We start from the raw sequence: 22,062 nt of genomic DNA, 5'->3' as shown, positions 1-22,062 counted from the left end.
GATATACTGCTTTATTTCGGGTCGGATAAATAATGCTTTTCGGACATATTGAATATAAAACGGACTTTACTTGGCGTATCCTCGTCGTATCTTACGCAAGCGGCATTCAATAGCGAACGATATTTAACTCGACTGTTACTTTTGACTTAAAATGAAACATTTAAACGAAGATACTGATGGATTTAAATGAAGATGTGTGTGCATGTAACGGAACGATCAAAGTTAGTTAATATCACGCGATCGCTTAGAATAAAGTGACGTAGTCGCAATCGTTAAAAGTTTAATGATCCACTGATAGATCCTGGATACATCACAGACACCTGGGGTACATTCACACATTATTTCATCAGTGTACTGATGTCCGGAAGACTGATTACTGTCCAATAAATATATGAGATTAACGGCACCAATATTGATTTACGCGTTATTGTCGCAAACGCGTGTTGACTTTAATTTCGTGCTCGCGTATACTCGATAAATTGCAATTTTTCACCAGTCAAATTATATTCTACTGTTTCAACAAGGCAGCTTTAAAAGTGAGATATAAAATCGTTTTATCCGCCGTATTTGTATTCGAATAGGGCGATGATAACTTATCATTTTTGTCGACGGTTTTAAAAACCGAAATGAGTAATTAGTAACTAGAGTTCATCAGCGTTCTAGAATCGAGTACCCATTCTAAATCGACTATTAATGATTGCCGAAATTTACGACGCTGCTGTACAATCCTATTTGAAATTACAATTTGCGCGCGTAATAATTACCTAACTGACAACCTGCACTAATAGCACCGCGAAATTTGCATTGCATCGAATACAAGCCTATGTTTGCAAGCGTTCGCCGTCTGTCCTAAAAACGTTACAAATTCTGTACATGCCATGCACAGTCGCGTATGCCTAAAGAGATGTAAAATGAGGAAAATTCACGATAAATTTATTTCTCGATAAGAAATTAGAATAAAAATGTTGTTTATTCTTAGAAATATACTAATTAATTAATTAAAAACGGACTAAAATCCACTTATATATTAATAAAAATAGTAATTTGATTGCTTTACAATTGAAAATGATGCGAAAGCAATAAAGAATCGAAGCGATTTTTCGATGAATTATTTAAATTGGAATTATTTTATTATTGTGTGATCTTTGATGGAGACATCCTTTGTACCTATATATTCTATCTTATTTCCTGTATATACGAAGCTCACCATTAGAAGAAAAGTAATGACGAAATGCATTTGTCAATTTTTCACCTTTTTGAATGCACGACGAGATTCACGGCGTAACGAACGAAAATTCGTGCCGTGCCATATCGCGTTTTTTTTTTCCGAGGCGCTTTTGAGACAATACCGCGTTCTTGCGTGGAGCATTCCGCGTCCGGCGAATTCTTTTTCTTCATCGCATGGCCGCGATGAGAAGCGGTGTTTCGCTGATGAATAAGCAAACTCGTGCGCAGACATAAAACGCGCACGCGATTGTACGTTTAAGACTGAAGTCTCCGTTTGTTTCGTAACCGTTTTTTTCGTAGGCGAACGCACTACTTGCCACTCTCTATTCAGGCATTCATGTTCTATTTCTCCCGCGTGTTCCGTTTCATAACTGATGTCTCTTTTAGACCGCGGCGTACATAATTCCGACGTCGAGGAGTTCTCACCGGATGTATGTACGAAAGGACGTGTCCTCAAAAGCGGCTTCAGAAGGAATCTAGAACGCTGATGTTTCCGTTTACGCTTGTTTCGCTTTGACGTCGTCACGCGTATACAGGACTTTTAACGCGTTTTAGCGACGAACAAACATGTCGTCGTTTATTCTTTTCTTTCGCAACGCGGCTTCTCGTCGTCGTCGTCATACGTGGCGGCTTTTCCCATTTTCCCATCGCGCTTTCTTTGCGTTGCAACCAGATATCTCAATCGATCTCGTTCCGAACGAGAACGACTCTTGAAATAAATTTACGCTTGAGTTTTCGATAAGTAAGCCATCTTTGTGATGCGTTGCAATTCTTAAACTATTTCATTCAATTTAATAGTTCTAATTCGATAAAAATTGAATTTATCGCGAAATGTCTGAAACGGTCGCTTTTGAAAGAGCCATGCTTTATTGCCGAAAACCCATTTCCTTTCTGGTCAATTCCTAAATCAACTTTTAAATTGACTTCTTTATCAACTTTTAAATCAACCATAGATCGGTAGTTAAAGACGAAATATTAAAAATTAGATCAACGCTTTAAGCCAATAAGCTAACATTAAGCTTGTATACATTAATAATTTTGTGTGTAGAATTAATACATGACATGTAATGATTAATTGCATTCTCGACTTCATTAATTAAACAAATATTTTGTTCGCATACACTAGAGACGCGTACACATGTTTACAGGATCACGCATATTTAAATGCTGCAAAGCAAACTTGTTGATAACGCTTAAAATTTCAGACTAAAAGCTATGTTAAAAAAGTCTCAACTACAAAATAAATTATATTGTATAAACAAAATGGTTATTGTTTTAACGATTATTGCCTTTTAAATTAATATTCGATAAGATCAATTTTGATTGTAAATTTGATTCATAAGAAAAATTTTAAAACAAAAAGAACAGGGTGGCTTTTAAAATTTATTTAAAATCCTCTAAGATATATATATATAGCAGTTAATTAATAAACTTTGCTATATGAGCGCGTGCATGGCTATCTGTCTATCTTTGGAACTGAGAGATTTTCTATGTCACGAAACAGATCCTCTCGATCATCTGCCGGCACGTAACTGGAAAAACCGATGGATGTAACAGCGATAATAGTGTCTAAACAATACGCCGTCCGCATGCATCAGGCGCACTTCGAATTGAAACCGTTTTCCGTACTTTTGTTGGCGCAACCAGTGCGGCAGCAGTGACGATCCGGCGCGGCGTCTCGATGAAACATTTTCGCTCAGTCAAAAATTCATGAAAAACGGAAACTATCGAAATGACGAACTTGAAAGCATGTGGACATGCTCGCATGTCAGTCAATACGCAATAGCAATTTTTACGAGAACGTGTATCATCGTATATATCGTGTATTAAGAAAGATTTACCGAGTATATCTAAACTTGAACAGTAAATGTTATATCATGTGTTGTGTATAGAAAGATTATAATTGCAAATTAGAAATTAAGAACTACTATAGGCCGTAAAGTAAAAATCGATAGATTTCGGAGGATAGATTAGGGACGAGAACCTATCTAACAATAAGACTATTCTCGCGGAAAGAACGCACGGCGCATACATATACGAAATCCTGCGAGATCGAAAGAGATAGAAAGGACCATGTCGCATTCGGTGAAACAGCGCAATTGCGAGATTGATGAACCATCGTCGTCTATATGTACATAGCGTCAAGAAGTTTTATCGCTGGTGAATTTTCATTGAATTTCAAGCGGTGTCGAGCGAATTCAAATAGCTGCATGTTATCGCTTCGAATCGATACCCGCGGCAGTTTCGATCCCCCACGTCCCCGCTTTTTCCGCGGGATATAAATCTCTCCTCCCGCTTGTCGTTGTCGATGTTCTTGTAAATCGCGTCTTTACAAACTAATTCCACGCGGTGTAACGGTCGCGACGAATTACAAAACAGCCCCCGTTGTCCACCATACAGATCGTGACGTTTTATTTCCGCGTTGTGCGCGAACTGGCGACAACCCGAGGCCCGTGTAAATGCGCGATCATGTCGCGGGTGATGCACTATATAGCCCGGATTCGCCACGATGACTAATGACGTTAGGAAATTGAACCGGCGCGGCGCCTCGATGCAGTCTCGAAAGAGAACGCGGAAGAGTAGCCGCGGCGGGAAAATACCGCCCGCCGAACTCAGTTGGCGATTCAATTTTTCGGCATCATTCATTCACACGCGGTTAGCTTCCATCGGCAGGCAGGCACACGTTGTAATCGAAAACAAATAAATAACAAAACATGCACGCAATTAATCGCAGGATACGTTGCCCATCTCGTTCTGTATCGCCTCTTGCGGCGATCACGAAAATTTATAATCATATCATTATCCATTTTATTTTCTATCTTTTCTTACTTTTCAAATATAAATTGGCAACGTGAGTTTCGAAGAAAAGATGATTTTAAACTTTACTTTTAAAAGAAAGTTCTTCGAAAAGTTTAAAAATTTATTTCAAAAACCGATTTTAATTAGAAGTTCAACAAACTTATATTCCCTAGATAAGGATTAACACGTTCAGTGCTGGTGACGGTGATGAATATACTATAATACTATTGCACGCGAACGCTTTACTGCATGATATTGTGTACTCTAGTCTGTTACGAGGTGAAGATGCATTAGCGAAAACACCTGATACCCAATTGCTTGAACGTTAACAAGAAACAGTTACTGATCACATTGCGCCAATACAATTTTATATACCTGATTGATCAATTCCCAAATTATATAAATGCATTTTTACACTTGTTTATAAATGAGGATGTATAGGAACTTAATGAAGAACTTGGAAATTTCTATCTTAAAAATTTATAATTTATATATACGAAAATATATTTGTATCACGGATAAAATTCGCTGCCTTTTCTGAACGCTAATCTTCCACTAATACCGAAAACAGCGACAAAACTATCTTTTCATATTCGGAATTAGCGAGTGTCATTACAACGAGAAGTCATAACACGAGGTGCCAACCACATCACGAGGGGTTACATGCAACAGCATACTGGCCCGCATAAATGCACGTGAACACATTATACGGTGGCGCATCGGCGACGAGAAAATTGAAATTTCGCCTAGCGGAACGCTTTTCCGCGTGCACCATCTGGTCGGGGTGCCGGTAAGAGCTTTCACTGCGAAATGTCTTCTGTTCGTTAACGAGTTAACGAGAAGAAACGCGAGCGAAAAAAGGCTGAGACTCGAACAGAAGCGCGAAGGGGAGGCGAAAAGCGTTAGTCCGATGCTTTCTGAAGCTTCCGGATGAAATTCCAGCTGCGAGCGTTATAATGCGGGATCGACCGAATGGAGGATTGTTAATCCGTATAATAATGGCGCTCTCGAAAACTCGTCTGCTACCTTCTGCGCGCAAACTGGACATTCTACGTCCAGTATTAACATTCACCTCTATCTCTTTCAATGCACTGAGAAAAAAAATTGTTAATCCACAAAAATATTTAGTCCGATACGTTCAACTAAACATTTTAGTTATAGTTAACTAAACATTGGTTAATTGTTTCAACAATTTATTTAGTTTCTTTAATCAAGAATTAATTAATTCAACTAATGTGTAGTTATATAACTAACTAAAATGTTTAGTTGAACGTATCGGACTAAATATTTTTTGGAATTAACAAATTTTTTTCTCAGTGTGATAATTTTAGTTTTGCCGCGCGATTTTTTATGCAATATATTCGCTTATCGGATAGTCGGAAGTTTTTTGCAATTAGCGAATATACCTTCTTGCATGCGTGTTTGAAATTGTCACACGAACTTTCGCCGGACTGAATTTACGAAAATCAGAAAAGTAAGATCTCTTTTCGCGACGTCTCCGACGGATAATGCCAAATCTATATAGAAAATGGGCTTTTTACCGAGGTCAATCGAGTTAACTGTAACGATACGATAAGTGTAACGCCACAACATTGTCTTCTTATGTTTAAATATTTCTCAAATTTCTTTTGAAGATATTTTTATTAATAGTCTTCTCTCACCTAACAATAAATCTATAGATTTTTTTATACAAAGACTCTCTCTCTTTCGATTTAACGCGTCACGAAGCTGTATGACAAAGCAGTTCCGGGTATACGATCTTACGAGTCGAACCATTCTTCCAAGTAATAAAATTATCCTCCGCAAGCACAGCAAGCGACAGATACGATGGCAGCTATCGACGTGTCAGCGTCGTCTAGCGATCGTTGCCGACGTTGCGGTTTTGCGATAAAAGAAGGGAAAAGAAGGACAACCGCGGTGGCCAAAGGCCGGGGAAACTTCGGAAAATAAGTGACGTTGTAAGATCTTGATAAACCAGCCTTTCCGCAAACCGCTGCATTTGCATGCCAAAGATTAATTCGGCGAGAAGGCGATGGTCATGAAAATGCACGACGACATCTCGAGCCGCTCGTGAATATATCATACGAATATCGTTTTCTCGTGCGAGGGATAAAATTCCATAGGCGCCGCGCGGTTTTTACTCGCGTGAGTGAGTAGAACGCCTGGTGAAAGTGCCGACGAAAGCAACAACTCGACGTAGAACGGCGAGAAGGAGAAGGGAGATATCGATTGTGTCGACAGCTTGCACTTCCGAAGCAGATGCAATTCTTTTATTCCGCGTTCACACGTCGCTATGGATAAACTCGATACGTACCAGATAACAGATTTCACTGCGCGGATGTTTCCAATATCTGTCGCTAAAATTCACGGCGCGTTCTACCCATTTTATTTGAACGCCCAATTTATATAAGTGTGTATTTAGAAGCAATTTCTTTTTCCCGCCCAACTTTGCCATTTATTTATCACCGCTTCAAACTATTTCATTCAATAAAAAAAAAAAACGGTAACACATATTAAATTGATAAAGTAACAAAATGTCTTTCTCCATTAATGTATTCAAGCACCGGTTCTAATAAATAATCGCTAATTCATAACTATGTAATGATTTAAAAAAACTAGAAGCAATGTTTCTATGTTCACAGCATAGAGATTTTTCATTGCTTATGCAATTCAAAATTATATATTTTTTTAAATATTAGTATGCTCGCCAATGTATCATATCACAAGAATAAATACAGTAATTTGTAAACACAGAATAAAAATGATAGTTGGAAAAATCTAATCCATCCTAATTATGATAACATTGATAACGTAGTAATTCAAACGTTGGTAATAGTAAAGGTAACGTAAACGACCGTATTAGTTAAAATATGAACGGTAATGGATAAATCTCATTATGCGATACACCGGCATTATTTTGCGTAATCAACACGCGTCCAGCAATTTTGCAGAGTTTTACGCAATTACAAGAAATAACACCGTATTGTGCGTCGCCCACCAAAAATGCATCACGTTACACCGCAGTAAATGCAGTTTAACGATATTTTAATTAATGTTCGTTGTAATTAAATTAATAATTAAATCGGTACGCGAGCGGGGACCGCGTCTGTACGCGACGCGGACGTGAAAATCTTCGAACATTAAAATTGTACGCGGGATACATAACGGTCCACGGTAGTCAATTACGCGTGGCAATGATGCGTATTCCGGTTTCATTTAAATGCGTTATCGCATTTAATCCGCGTGTTTTTCCTTTCCATTTTGCCGCGGCGTATATTTCATTTTAACACGCTAATGCACATTTATACGGGATGCCCGGCATAGCAGCCATATGATCACGAAAGCTTCGACCGGGAAAACGATTTTCTTCCTCGCACGTTCACCCGACACGCTGGTAACTTCCGAAATTTTTACGCCAGGCAAACGACGTAAAATGCAATAGTTCGCCCGCTTGCCAGTTTCGGTCTTCTAGACGACCGAGGTCGAAAAGAACTTTATTACGTTTTGTTTATCGCAATTCGTGTATATTTTCCATGTGCAACTTTTATGATATTGGATTTCTTAAATATTTCCCCAGACTTTTTAATTAATGATAATCACAAAAAATACTTGTGGACTTTTAGGCACGTCCCTTTCATGATGAGAATGTTTGAGAATGAACGTGTAATAACAATATATCTCTTCGATTACAGCGACAGCGGCGTCGGCGTGGCCGCGGCAGGAGCAGCCCTGTCCAATAGCAGGAGATTTTTGCATGAACGGTGGTACCTGCCTATTTTTCGAGACTGTCGGTGAACCAGCATGCAAGTAAGTAAAATATTCTCACGAATTACAATTTCCATAGAATCTTAGTTTTCACATAATACTGGCTGCTTCTTATAAAAAATATGAAATATAAATAAAACTTTTGACCATTATAGATCTATTAAAAAATGGAAACAATATGCCATTTACCTCTTTTAAAATTATCACGCCAGATAAAACTGATTTCTTCAAAATGAATAAGTAATGCATTACAACAATAAAACATCAATCATGAAAATAAGCTATATACCTATATTAAAAAGAATAAAAGTCGGATTGAATATATTTTTTAAAGAAAAGTAGAAAATGGAACTGGAAAAAATGCACATTGCAAATCTGTATGCTCACAGATATAAAATGGTATAAATAGCGAGATAAAGTCTTTTATATAACATTAATTGAGCAATAAATTAAATCCTGCTAAAATGCACATCCAAAATCCATCAATACGAATAAAACGTGTTTGCATGCGTTTTATGAATTTACCACAGATTTAATCTCACTGGATTTAACTCATTTTGTCATAATAGCAGCAATTGAATGTTTACAACGCCAAGTAGCCAATAACCACGTTACGGCTAATAATTGCACCTATGTAATAATACTTTATTTGTTTATTCGCGCCAAGAATTATAACAGAGCTAATCTAAAACTACGTATACTTCGTATATTTCTTAATTTCACACTTTTTTTTCTCTAATTTATCGAAACTATAAGTTCTTGTAATTATTGACAAATTGGAAGTGTTGCAGCATCAATTCGAGGATCATATCGAGTACAATTGTTCGATGCTGGGAATGAAAAAGAAATAGAGAAATAGATGGATCAAATTGTGATACTAAATCGATCGTTTGGACATTTATGTATTTATTATGTTCACTAAAATTATCGACACGATCGGAAATAAAGAAATATTGATTGAGTATAAAAAGAAAATTGCAAATCTAATTTCAAAAATGGTAACGAATGTCGAAATCAATTTTTAACTTTATTAGATGATATATTAAATAAAATTATATATATATATATATATATATATATATTCTTATATTTTTAGATATTTAATATCGAATAAGTGAGACGAGACGAGACGAGACTTTATCAAATCTCATCAAGTTTTTCTGTTTTATTTTTTTTTTCTATAATATATATAACTGCAGATTATTACAGAATAAATAATATATTCAATATTCAACAATATATTCATATACACTAGTTATCATTTTAAATAAAATTTTTGATAAAGTGTTTAATAATTGTTAAAAAAAAAAAAAAAAAACTGTTCGTGATCCTCCGATATCTCATTTCTCGTACATAGTAACAACCTACATTTATAATATAATTTTTACAATTCATTGCCTCGACAAAATAAAAAAGTAACTCACCAGAGCCGATGCGCAACAGCGGAGTTGTAAGTCGTAACTCTGCGTTGACCTGTAACATAAAAATATATTTACATTAAAGCAGCGTTAAATTATATAATCCATACTCGAAGTAAATAAATTATCGCGCCCATTAAATTTTAAAACGTTATTTTAAGGAATATTTGATTTGAAAATGCTAAATGTAAAAAACAATCACAGCCACCGCAAGCGGCTGCATATATTTCCGTATCAACTCGCTCGAATAATTAATCCGCGATTGTGCGCAAGTAATATTACGAGTAAGAGAGGGACGCGACGTTCGCGCGACGTAATATCTTTTCTCTCGCATATGCCGGAAATCGAACTCCGGCCGAAATTACGCCGGAGTTGAACCTCGAAAGTGGCGGAATCCGCCACGGGACAGCAAAACAATACCTAAACAAATAACGATTACTCACCCCACGGTCGCTCCGCTGTCGCCCGATGCCTCCCAGGCTTCCCCTCCGATGTCGCATCGCCATCGGCGCGTGGCACTCGCACACTCGTTCACTTGACTCGTTCACGCCTGAAAATATCGTCACTTATGGCCGCGCGACACTTTCGACACTTTGCACGGCACTCTCTCCCGGTATTGATCTCGCGACGCGGTTCATACTTAGGTACACGGCGACGAGATAATTACGTCGGAGAAGCTATACGAACAAAGCTACGCGATCCGTTCGACGTCCGTCTGCGTCCGGCTCCGGCCAACGATGCCCCGCGCGCGCCCCGCAGGTAGATGCCAACATGACGGAAAGAATTTCGTAAGTCGCACGGCCAACTTCACTCGCCAGAAGCAACCGTCGGCGTCGCGAGGACGCTACGCACTTGCTGCGTCGGCGTCGTGAGGCGATTTTGGTCAACTGCAACACAATTAAATCGTCGATTACGAACACTGGTCTCTATCCCCCACGATCGCCTCACGAAATATCGAAAAACGATTAAATACGTCACTCGATTTTAGGGTCCGCTACCTACCCCGCTCGTATCCTTTCATCCGCGTTCCGAAAACAACACTAACGACAGCAAATTCCGAAGCCGCAAGCCGCGCGCGACACGACGCGAGACGCGAGACGCGAGTCAAATTGACGGTGCCATGGATAAAAACGAGACCGATCAGCCGAAAGAATGTAATCGAACGCGGTATGCCTCGGGATCCGTATATAAATTCCGCGAACCACACGTATTGAATGAACATTCGATATATCACGGTTTACCGTAATCTGAACCGCCGATTCGTGTGTTGCTCCGCGCTTACTCCGTGCTGCAATCCGAGACCATAGATTTAGAAAGAGATAGAGCGTAAGCCTGCGGGGACAACGGGGGTACTGACGGGCGCGGTATAAGAAGTTGCGTATGATTCGGCTATTTCCGTAGGTACGGTTCGAATGTGTTCGGCGTTTGGGCCGTAGCCGTAGGGATAATAAAGTTGGTTTAACGATTGTGCTTTTTCCGACATTCGCCTAGAAAGGCGATTTTTTAGAACTCTCGTTTGCAGAGCGAATTCTCGTGAATCGTTTGTCGATATATTGTTTGAAAAATATCGCTGTAAATACCGCGAATCACCACGTATCTTTCTTTCGATCGTAAATAGTATCTCGTGTTTAAGAAATTGAAACGATTTTTTTTTTTTTGAGAAATTTCATATGCATGTCAAGTAAATCTCCGAAATTATGTTCCTTCTTTAATTTTCCTTTTGTTATTTCCAGAACACTACATTACCTTTTTTTTCTCGTATCGGCATCACCACGAATAATGTCAAGTCGGTGAATAATATGACATTTTGGATAAAAAAAAAAGATTATCTTTTTTAATTAACAATTCAGACTCTTATTAAAATTTAATTTTAACATTATTTCTAAAATACGATTTATTATTTAATATCGAATATAATGTAAAGTCGGTGAATAATGATATTTTGGAGTGGGCCATCTTCTAACTGACAAGTCAGACCGTTATTAAAATTAGATTTTAACATTATTTATGTAAAAAGAGAAACGGAGAGTGCAACCGACGAGAAAAACGTTTTGCTCACGCTGACATATCTCAACTGGAATACACACGAGAAATCGAGCTTACGTTTCTCGTTACTCGACCCCTTTGTCGGCGGCCGCCGACGAGTTAGCGGTCAGCGGGGTTGAACGAAGTTTCAAGAAATGTTTGCCGTCGATTGCTCGAGGGGTCGAGGTTCTCGATAGTCGACGGGGAAGTCTAGGCCGAGACTCTCCTCTATCTTTTCCCGATACACCGGAGAACGATCTCCTCGTTTCTCCTGAACACTTCTTCTCTCCGTTTCCTTCTATGTGCTCCTTATCCCCCTTTGCTCTCCCGACTCCTACGCGATACCTCTCTCAAGAATAGATATTTCCTATAGATTTCTCTTCCCTCTCGGCTGCCGTCCTCGTTTACTATTTTCTCCATTCGTCTTATCAACGAAACATTCTTCGACCGCATTTTCCTAAATTCTCTCGCGGTTCTACAGCGATTCTTTGTTGTTTCTACTTATCCTTTTTTTAATCCGCGCTTTTATTACTTCTTTCTACATAGGCGTCTTTTATTTTTATCTCGGTCATTGCATTCGTTGCTTTCTTTGGTTCTCGCTTTCATTGTTGTAAAGCCAATAACTGATATTTTTCCTTCTTTCGTTAGCACCAGGAGAAGATGGTTAATATCTTCCGGACTTATATTTCTCGCAAATATTACCGATATTTTCTGTAAACGTAATTTCGCGGCGAAGTGTTTGAGCGCAGCGAGCACTCGAACTCGACGATAACGCAATTTACTCTTTAAGATGGAACTATCGACCTTTGCAATCGTCGACCTCGATATTACGGCCGAGCCAACGTGCGCAAAACGTTCGGCCCGGGTCCAGGACGAATTTTCCAAAATTATCCGATTACTTCCATCGTCGCTTTTTTTCACGAGCGGTGCTTCCGAAAATTAAATTTCTTGACGATCTCTCACCCTTTCCCTCCTTCCCTCGTCTGCCGCGTGTATTAAATTGATCGGTACCGCCGCTTAGCTGAGTATCGATTTAATTAAAAAAGTTTGCTCGCGAAATGTTTCCTGGCCGGACTTTCCAGCCGGCCGCAATACTCGCGCTCGTTTACGCAACGCACACACGAATGTCGATTTGTCAGAAATTTCAATTGCACGTCGTCGATGATGCACTCGGCAGCCTCGTTGGGGTTTTTACGGCATGAATAGTAAAACCGGGTCATCCAAAAAATAAATGAGATACATTCTATTCTTCTTTTAATAATTCTATGCGATGTTGGCTTGAAAACTCCACGGTTGCAAGTCAATTGTAAAAAATTCTAAGAAAATTTGAAGCAACGGAATATAATATAATTTGTATCTATTACGTGATGCCACCGAAGATTATATTATTTATGAAGAACAAAATAAAATGATATAATCTAATTGATATTTTATTGTCAGTTTCCGACATTAAATATTTGGTACCGATTAAAATAAAAACATTATTTTAATCAGTACCAAAACATTTAATCCATCTGAGAGAAATTGTATGAAAATTAAGACTCCGCTATTTATTGTCACTTCTGAAATTTAGTTTATACGATAAGAGCACTTCATTTTTACTTGTATTTAAACAAGTTCTTCCGAATGTTTTTCTCTTTTTTAATATCTTGCGCTTTTTCATTTTATTATCAATAAAATTCCGAAAGAGATCCCGTACGACGGATAAGTGAAAAATCGGGTACCGCAGTCTCACCGCGACGCGCCTAAACGTCAAATCTGCAACACCCAGTTCCATCGCAGCTGTGTTTTATCACGCGACACCGTCAATCCTCTTGGTCACTTCCAAAGAGAGAGAAATGGAGGGACAAAGAGAGGGAAGAAGAGACACAAGCAAATGTAAACTTTTTCGCGCCAGTCGGCGACGCTCGTAAATCTCGCTTCCGAAGGCAACTTCCATCTCTCTCATTCCCGCGCGACGCAACACACCATCGCTACCACCTGGTGCCGAGAGTCCCGGTTTCTCGTTTGTTTCTGTTAGGCGACCCCCTCAACTTGTTAACTTTACGTTCTTACCACTTACGGCCAAATTGCCGTATAAAATATGTGCTGTGACGGCAAGGCAACCCCCTCTGCATACCACGACCCATGGTCCTGTACCCAACAAACGGCCTTCGTTCCTTGTAGTGTATCTTCTTTTTCTTGGTTTTCGCGTATAATCAAGGGTGCCGCATTATGTCGTCATAGCGATTGCGCCGTATGTGTCATTTCATTAGAGTCAGCCTTAACGTCCGAGAAATTTAGTTGTTCACTGTCTAAACGATGTAGAGGGTTGTTTCAGAAATATAGCGCGCTCGGTCTAAATCATAATTAGTCAGACTGAAGACAAAGCAGTGTTGCTCTTTTGTGTTGAAGTATTAATGTAAAACTATGGAGGGGAAAGAAAGAGTTAATTCATAAAATATTAAATATAATTGTACGGCTTTCAAGATACTTAATACGTAACAAAAATACGTAAATATTTACATATATAAATAAAAGTAAATCCTGTCTTTTTAATGTTAACTTAATTAAAGTGGACTATGTAGAAAACATTTCTTTTCTCGTTTATTGAAATATTAGCATTAAAATTGGAGTGTCAAAATAAATAACGCTATTCGAGTAAAAAGGAATAAAATACAAAATGAATAAGTGATTGTGCAACTTCTGTGTAGACTTTGAAAACGGTTAAACATCTCCATTGAAATTTTGAAAACTATTATAGCGCTAAAAAATAGAGAGATAAAAAAAGAGAAAAACATTGAAAATGCAATGTTTTGTAATCCGCATATTCAGTGACGCGACACACGTACTATGTGCATGTTACGCGCTATTTGAAACACTCCTACATGCAGGCGCTATTGTTCGAGTTGCATCAGATCACCCGTCACGTCTGTAGTTGTCAAGGCAGATTTAAAACGGATCGCCACCGGTACGTCGGTCAAACGTACCGAGATTGGACGTGCTGGCGCGACAATAAAACCAGTAGTGGATTTCCAAGTGCATTCGCAAAATTCTAAGCACGTAAGAATTCTTTAAACAAAAAATCTATTAAGCAACTTGATCAGTACGCGATAACTAAAAATATAGATAAAGAAAATAGTAATCTTTCTTTATCAGTAGTCAGGAGAAAGACAGATGCTTATCTATATAATCATTTGTAAAGTGATATAATAATTATATTTTTTATTAATTCTATTCTTTAAATAAGAATAGATTTGACACATGTACTAATTATGCAGCAATTATTTACTGAAGCTGTTTCCTAAATGTACGAAATTAAAACAATTGGTACGCGTGAAAAATTCATATAAAAGATAATATTTTCATTTAACTCTAAGCTTTCCAATTATCTGTTAATGTTTTATTAAGCGATTATCGACTAAACTACTCTCGTTCAACAACTATCTCTCACTCTCGGCGACACAACGAAAGATAAACACTCTAATAAAAAGACAAACGCTCGTCCCGTCAGGACCGCGGTCAACCTGTCGACGGAAGCTCCTCTTTTGTGTCTTTTGGAAAAGCTCTCTAACTTTGGCCGACATAGGATGGAAGGCCAGACAACGTGTACACTACGCACGCATAAAGGATCGAGCAATATAAAGCCGGTGCAGCAGCAGGTGCACAGTGATACGTTGCAATTGCGAGCGGTCGGGCCTCTCTCGGAGTCGACGGCGCGGCGCGGCGGAAACAGCGGAAGCGTGTCTTCTTTTTCGAGACGCTCATTATTTTAACGGAATGCACGAAGCTTTTATGTGAAAATACCCTGGCAGCCTGGTTCGCTGCGACACTTCATGGTGAAACTTCGCGCGGCTTTCCTCCCCGCGTGAGTCTAGAACGAACAGCATAAAGAAACGCGCGGGCCGTCGATATTGTGTGCCGCGATGTATTAAAACGATATAATGTATAACAATAATTCACGTGTCCATTGAGCTTTTTATTCACATTGCTTATTTTTCGCGATAAAAATATAAGGCAAGACAAACGCGTTAAGTCGACTGAGAAGCAAAAAAGCTTAAGTATATCAATGGATTTAGTGAGATATTAGGGTATTGAAGTAAGACTTTTTTCCTGACCTCCTTTCAAAATTCATAAAGTTTTCATTTAAAATAACATTTTTTTCACGGTTATTTACAATATGTAATTAAACAGATAAATTTTATCATTATACAGTATACATGATATGATTAATTTATATTCTATTTCGTGTCAGAATGAAATGTCAATAATGTCGAACAAACAAAATCTGGATACGGACTTATAAAAGCAAATAGTATTTTTGGAAGATTCGACGGTGTGCGTAGAATTCCGCGGGAAATTCCCACAAATCCCAGGATTTATGATATTATTTCTACGGCGGTGATAGCGACGATGTAGCGATAATATACGGCGAATGTGAAATATTTCCCGCGAAGTACAATGTAGTGCAAGACGAGACGATGGTTCGTAATGTATGTCCCGTCGTTATTCGCGCTTTCCGTTTTCACGGTGAGAAAACTCTCGGGGAAGATTAAGCTTGCGGCTACGCTGATCGAATAAAAGTGCACGTGCATGGAAAGATTGAGCGTGCAATCCTACCGGTTACATGCCTGTGTACTTGCTGCCCCAACTTTTGTAGAAAGTTACGCGGGCAACTGAAATTTTCTAATGCCATCCTTCCAAACTTCCCGCGACACATAAATGTCTTTTTTGGCATGATACATTTTCTGGATGCACAGCCACGTTCATTCGTAGAAAAGATCACGAATTCGCTTACGTTTGCGCTACATTCTGTTTCATCAAATAAACTGGGGCACGACATAAATTTTCAAAGGGATGTAAATTATATGCATTGATATTCTCTGCGATCTATAAAGCAGAAGACGCCGCGCGCGACAGTGTAACGGACTAATTGAATTTGGAGACGACACGCGATTCTCCATCGGAGACAATAATTTATTTATAATTTGTGAAATTAATCAACTTGCACCTTGTTAAACTTGAATTTAAACTCACGATGCATAAATCATTGAATTAAAAATTAAAGTTAGAACTAAATTGGTCGGAGGTGTAATGTGTGCTGCTTTCCCTCCCTATATACTCCCCTCTTTGCCATCCCATTTATTTCAGGCGATTTTTCCATTCCTCCCCTCTTTCCAAGTCTTAAAGCAATTTCTAACCTTACCGTCCCGCAATAAAAGCATTCAGCGGAGAAATCTACGGTGCGATGTGAAGCGAGGAGTAACATTGTGCTAAATAAATTAATATCCAATAATAGGGTGAATCGGTAATACGTGCATGGCAAGTGTCGCAATTGAAGTCATGCAATTCCTGCGACGCATTGAACGCTCCATTGTCTATACTAAAGAGTGTCGAGCGAGTTAACAGAAACGCGTTTCAACGACACCCGACGTATCGTTATCGATGAGAATTCACCATTTACGCACCCGGTAAACTTTCCCGTGGACGCGTCGGGAATTCATGAAGCAGCTCAATTTTCTAACAGTATTTGCGGCGGCATGGCATCGTTACCAATGTACATATGAATGCAAAGCCGACTGAATTCAATGTGTCGCTCGCAGAGACGGTTTACTGTTGGAGCGACAAGATTCTGCATTCCGGGGATAGGAACTGTCTATCTCTTTTTCTCTCTCTCTCTCTCTCTCTCTCTCTCTCTCTCTCTCTCTCTCTCTTGCTCTCGTTCTGCAAATAATACTATACTCGCTCTACGGTCGCTACTCTCCGGCTCGCCTCGATATAGCGCGCAGGAAAACCGCGAATCGTCGGTTTAGTCGACCCAGGCAGCGAGGTTTAACGTCTGAGCCACGTGCCCCATTTCTAACCCCGTTGTAATCGAATCGTCGCGAGCGAACGGTTCAAAGTGCTTGCCTCGTCTTTGCTATTGCCCGCCGCCGCGCCGCCTACATACAAACTCCGTTTACAGTACGAGCGTTGCGTGTGTTTCAGTTCTGAAATATCGTGTGGCGATATAAAGGGCACTCGCAACGAGACGCAGGTAAAACGTGTCTCAGTCGTCACGTAAAACGTGTTTGTTTCTGCTTAATAAAGGGGTTTTGCAATATTGTGCTGCGATATTATAGGCACTATGCATGCTCATAAACGTTTACAATATAACGTTTATAATATATACGACTGTTGCATCGGATTTCATTGCGTCGCATTTTATATAGAGTCAATAATTTGTAATATGCAACACACAAAGTTTAAAAGTTGATATATGTATGATATACACAAAGACCGCGTATTACCATATGTTACGCGACGTTATGTAATGTCGCATGGGCGCAAGTGAATTCCCAACTTGAACGTATTCATATTGTCCGCCTAACAAATATTACGTCTGTATGTGGATGCATAAACGCCCGGATGGCGTGCGGTTACCTCCGTACAAACGGACGGTAATAGTCGAAAGTACTCACGAAATGGTTCCACAGCGAAGGAGTCCGCTGTGTCTATGGCGTAACCGCGTAACTGCGCCCAGTTTCACGCCGGAAATACAGTCGGGCACGTCGAGGTTTCACACACGGATGCACGGTAGTACTGTACCACGAAAATTGTAATTAAGCCCACAAGAGCTGTCGTCAAATTTTCTCACGTTGCGTGCCATATTCTTCATCGCGCGGTTCCCCGATGTTACACATTTGTACGAGAGACATAAGTAATCTTGCGTAATCCAAAGTAATCTCGAAATTGATTTATAATATATAATATGCGGTTATTTACAATAAAATTTTGATATTTTGAAATTTAATTGACAAAAAATGGATAAATTGTTGCCTGCTTAAAGCAAAAGAGAATTAATAGATGACATGATATAAAATAGGAGAAAGAATTTTGATTATTAATTATTTAATATAACAAATTAATCACACATAATATTTGTACATTTTTAGTATTATTTTAGGGACATTGTTTGACAAGTATATAGAGTCATCTTTTTCAGATGTTCGGTCATTAGTAACTTTTGAGTTACAAGATAGTAAAGATAAAGAGCATTCCGCGAACTGAACTTTAAAACCAGACATGAATAATGAAGTATCATTCGTCTCACAATTTTAGAACCTCAATAAAAGTTTGACTCTAAGCTTAAATGCACTGAACTACGGTTGAAACAATAATGATTTTGGCATTTTGAGATTTGTCAGCAAAGTCCAGAATAATTTTTTATCCGTTTTGAATTGAAATATCTTTTAATATCTTTCTAGTAAATTTTTTTCATTTTAATACAATAATTAAAATTTTTTACAATAGATAAATTTTGAGCTCAATTCAAAATTAATTACACGATGTGATAATGCAAGGTGGAAGTTATGAAACTGATGCACTAGAATAATAGGTGGGCAGTAACTAATATCGATCTCGTGTCGTACTTATCACTGCGCGCTCACATCAGAAATGTAAATACCTATTACCCTTGTGTGACATATTACAACCCCGAGGCGTGGTTTAAATGCATTTCCTCGTCTATATCAATCGAGAGAAAAGGCGATCGGGCATATATTTTATCGCATATCCGTGCAATAAAGTAACTGACTTATCACTAGATCCGAAAGAAAAAAACCTGCGAATTATACGCATAAACGCGACAGTTAAACGGCGTATTAAAACGAGGATTTATGCGTCGTTACATACTTTCGAGCGCGACTGGTGTTACCGATAAGATATTCATTTAAAGAAGGTAAATTTATTCTTTATCGTTGTACTTTTATGGATCGTACACGTTTATCGTTACTGAAACGGCGACGAATTTAATTCTTTCAGACCGTTACGTAAATGAAATACCTTTTTTTTACTTGCAACATGCAGATGTATGCACTTGCGGCGAAAGTAAAAATATTACACAATTGAGAATATGAGAAATAACATAAAATATATAAAAATTATGCTTTCTAATTATTTTGATAGTCCACAATTCAAGAAAATTGAAGTTTCATAATTTCTAAAAAATGTTAACTTGTCTATTGAGAGATGCGACGAGGAAATTGTATATCATTATATATTAATAATGAACAGCATCGATTTGTTATTCTATAAATAGACTCTCGTACGTGAAAGGATTGATCAATCTCAATCGAAACTACACGTCTATATATACGTCTATAAGAGCTGTACATATACGCATGTTCATATATCTGTCATACGAATATCCATCACCGTCGCTTCCGGTCAGAACGTCGGCTCTTTACGGAAGCCACATTAAAGCACCGCTGCAACAAAATGCCAAACCCCATGTTGCCTTCTGCACGACGAACGCATTTATTCGCGAGAGCGAGTGGCTCAAAGGACGGCAAAGAGAGTTTCATTCGTTTGTCGACTCGTTCTCTCAAAAGTAGTCCCGGCATGCGGACTGCGGAGCAGGTACTGGTTTGTAGCTATCGTATATATGTGTATGTGTATGTGTGTATGTATGGTGTATGCATGAGAAAAAGAGAGAAAAATCGTTACACATACGCGAATCTCTGATCGTCGTGAAAACTTAACCGCAGCGCCGGTCGACCACAGAGAGAAAACCCGGGGGTGGTTCAACCTAATAATTCATCGCGAAGCCCGGATGGCACACGTCAACTTTTCTTTTTCCGATTTCCCTGCAACGGCAGCAGCTTGCTATTCGATATGCGACGGTGTGCTCCAGGAAACGACGCCGGTAGATTCGATGGTGGCTTATGAATAGCTAATTAATCCACGAAAACCGACGCTTGCGCGCTTGCCCGGCCTCGTATACGCTCCGTTAACGCCACTAAGCCGGCCTAAAACCATGCACTTCGCGGCGCGTTGTTTTATTCAGGGTAGCGGCACTTTGCCGAAATGATGATTTATTTAGACGTGCGCCACGTGCGAAGGATGGTCCAGGTGAGAGTGCACCGAACCGGCGCGCGTGGCGTGGCGTGGCGTGGCGTGACGGCTCGTTGAACATTGTTAGTCGCTTTTACGAGGCCTCTTCGTCGTTGATTCCTGACGCGCCGACCCCGCTAAATTTGCGATCGTCCACCCTCCTCGTTCGCGACAGTTTATAAAGAGACACGTATAACGTTCTCTTAAATCTTAGAAGAAATAGGACAAGATGAATTTACCGTACGAGCGGAAACGTGATCAAATTAAAATTGTATATATAAATGGAGAGACAACGTCTTAATACTAATGACTTCTAACTTGTGACAAATCAGCTCATCCTGCAGCGTTAATAATTTAATTTTAATAATTTTTAACACGCCGTCGCTCTTTTTCTCTCAGATTATTTAAATGCACGCTTTATATCAATGGTCTCCAATGTAAGGAGAATTTCGCGAACAGGCGCAAGTAAGCGAGGAAACTTTTGGCACGTGTCAGATACATCCTTTCTCGCGACAGCCTTTCGACAACGTTGGCGAGACACACGGGGGTGAACGTGAACGCAGAATCGGTATAAAAGCGACGTAACAGCCGTCGCAGATGCGCCGCCAATACGATAACGCGTTTTGACACGTAAAACTCCGGCAAATCGGCCTTCGTATTTCGTAGGTGCCGGAGCGAAGAAAAATGGGGCCCGGGCAACGAAAATATACGACAAGGTGGCAAGTCGCAGGACGCGGAGGGGTGAGCAGGGCATGCGTCTCGAGGAGGCAAACGGAGAGTTTACGGGCGCGTCTCTCTCCGGACGTGTCTCCTCGCCAAGACAAAATAAAGCTTTTCGCCTCGGCCCGCTTCTTTTATCTTCTCTCTGCCGAGCGAAATCTCGTAACCCCGTCGTCTCTCCTCCGTTCCCTTTGAAATACTCCTGCCAGACGGTAGACTCGAAACAGTACCGTGTCTCAAGACTACCTCATAGGTTCACTCGTCTACGTCGAACATATAGGCAAATAAAGTATCCCGTCTGCTTCAATGGCACTCGAATCGTTATCGTCTCTTCGACTTACATCGAATATTAAATCGTCCTCTCGGAATTCGTCAACTTCTCGTGAAATTTGTTTATCGCGAGCAACAGGAAAATATAGCTCACGCGAGCTATTCTTTTCCCGATTTCCGCAAAACTTCGTATAGTTTCACCAGGGCAAACAGAAATAATTTTGATGTGACGTTTTCTTCCTGTTACGATATTCAAGTTTACGAGGGCTGGGGACCACTCTCCGCGGAGTTGTACCATTGAACGCTGTATCGGAAACTTTCGTGGATAAAAATGAAATTCTACCGACAAAAGTTTTATATATCTTCAAACGCGCAATAAAAAGTTTGCAAACTTTAGAAAATATATTACCAATGATTTTCGATAAGAATAAGGATTTGGGAAATCCGTTGGGGCTTAAATCTATTGGAAGAAATAATTTTTAATTATCACAAGCGTAAATAATAAATGAGTTGAAAGACATGGTAGAAATTATATGATGGGGTTAGTTTGCAATGATAAAATTAATAATAATAATTATTTCAATTGTATGACTAATTATATGTGTATACTATTATATTCTTAACAATTATATGAAACATGGCTCTTCTCTTATTTTGTAATCGTCTGGTTTCGATTTCAGTATATAATAAAAATAAACGTGTTATCAGATATCCGAGCTTAAAGCAGGCTAAAAGAGAGCATTGCAGGCTAAAAATTTATTGCAGGAATGAATTGCCTTGAATCCGATTTCACGTTTCGTGGAATGTTAAGTATTCTTTTTCTGGCCCGCGTAAAATTTGTAAATGTCACTGGAAACTTCGAGATTCGTTCGCACGCACGAACACAAATAAACCATGCCGCACCAATTTCGAATAATAAATTCGGTGAGTCTTTTTTCTGACATAGATACATTTATCAGCAAATACTTCTTTATTATATTCAACA

At 39.2% G+C, this 22,062-nt stretch overlaps 2 protein-coding genes across 5 annotated transcripts in view; one reads left to right on the top strand and one right to left on the bottom strand.

Moving 5' to 3' along the window:
* The window catches only part of LOC143904226 (uncharacterized), a 470,020-nt gene that overhangs the window by 371,357 nt on the left and 76,601 nt on the right, over window positions 1-22,062 (bottom strand). For both annotated transcript variants that reach the window (XM_077418674.1, XM_077418675.1), the window contains exons 5-6: window positions 9,653-10,096; window positions 9,216-9,264 (exon numbers count right to left, since the gene is read on the bottom strand). Coding sequence is in view for 1 of the 2 variants with exons in the window: in XM_077418675.1 (XP_077274801.1) it covers window positions 9,216-9,264; window positions 9,653-9,715 (112 nt within the window). In the remaining variant the exon portion in view is untranslated. The remainder of the gene's footprint in view (window positions 1-9,215; window positions 9,265-9,652; window positions 10,097-22,062) is intronic.
* The window catches only part of Vn (membrane-bound neuregulin protein vein), a 320,017-nt gene that overhangs the window by 247,418 nt on the left and 50,537 nt on the right, over window positions 1-22,062 (top strand). For all 3 annotated transcript variants that reach the window (XR_013258870.1, XR_013258869.1, XM_077418665.1), the window contains exon 4: window positions 7,719-7,833. Coding sequence is in view for 1 of the 3 variants with exons in the window: in XM_077418665.1 (XP_077274791.1) it covers window positions 7,719-7,833 (115 nt within the window). In the remaining 2 variants the exon portion in view is untranslated. The remainder of the gene's footprint in view (window positions 1-7,718; window positions 7,834-22,062) is intronic.

The sequence above is a fragment of the Temnothorax americanus genome, unplaced genomic scaffold, assembly GCF_048541705.1.
Source record: "Temnothorax americanus isolate GAGA-0224 unplaced genomic scaffold, ASM4854170v1 Scaffold5, whole genome shotgun sequence".
NCBI lineage: Eukaryota > Metazoa > Arthropoda > Insecta > Hymenoptera > Formicidae > Temnothorax > Temnothorax americanus.
The sequence above is the reverse complement of the archived record's forward strand: the minus strand, read 5'-3'. Positions and strand labels throughout refer to the sequence as shown.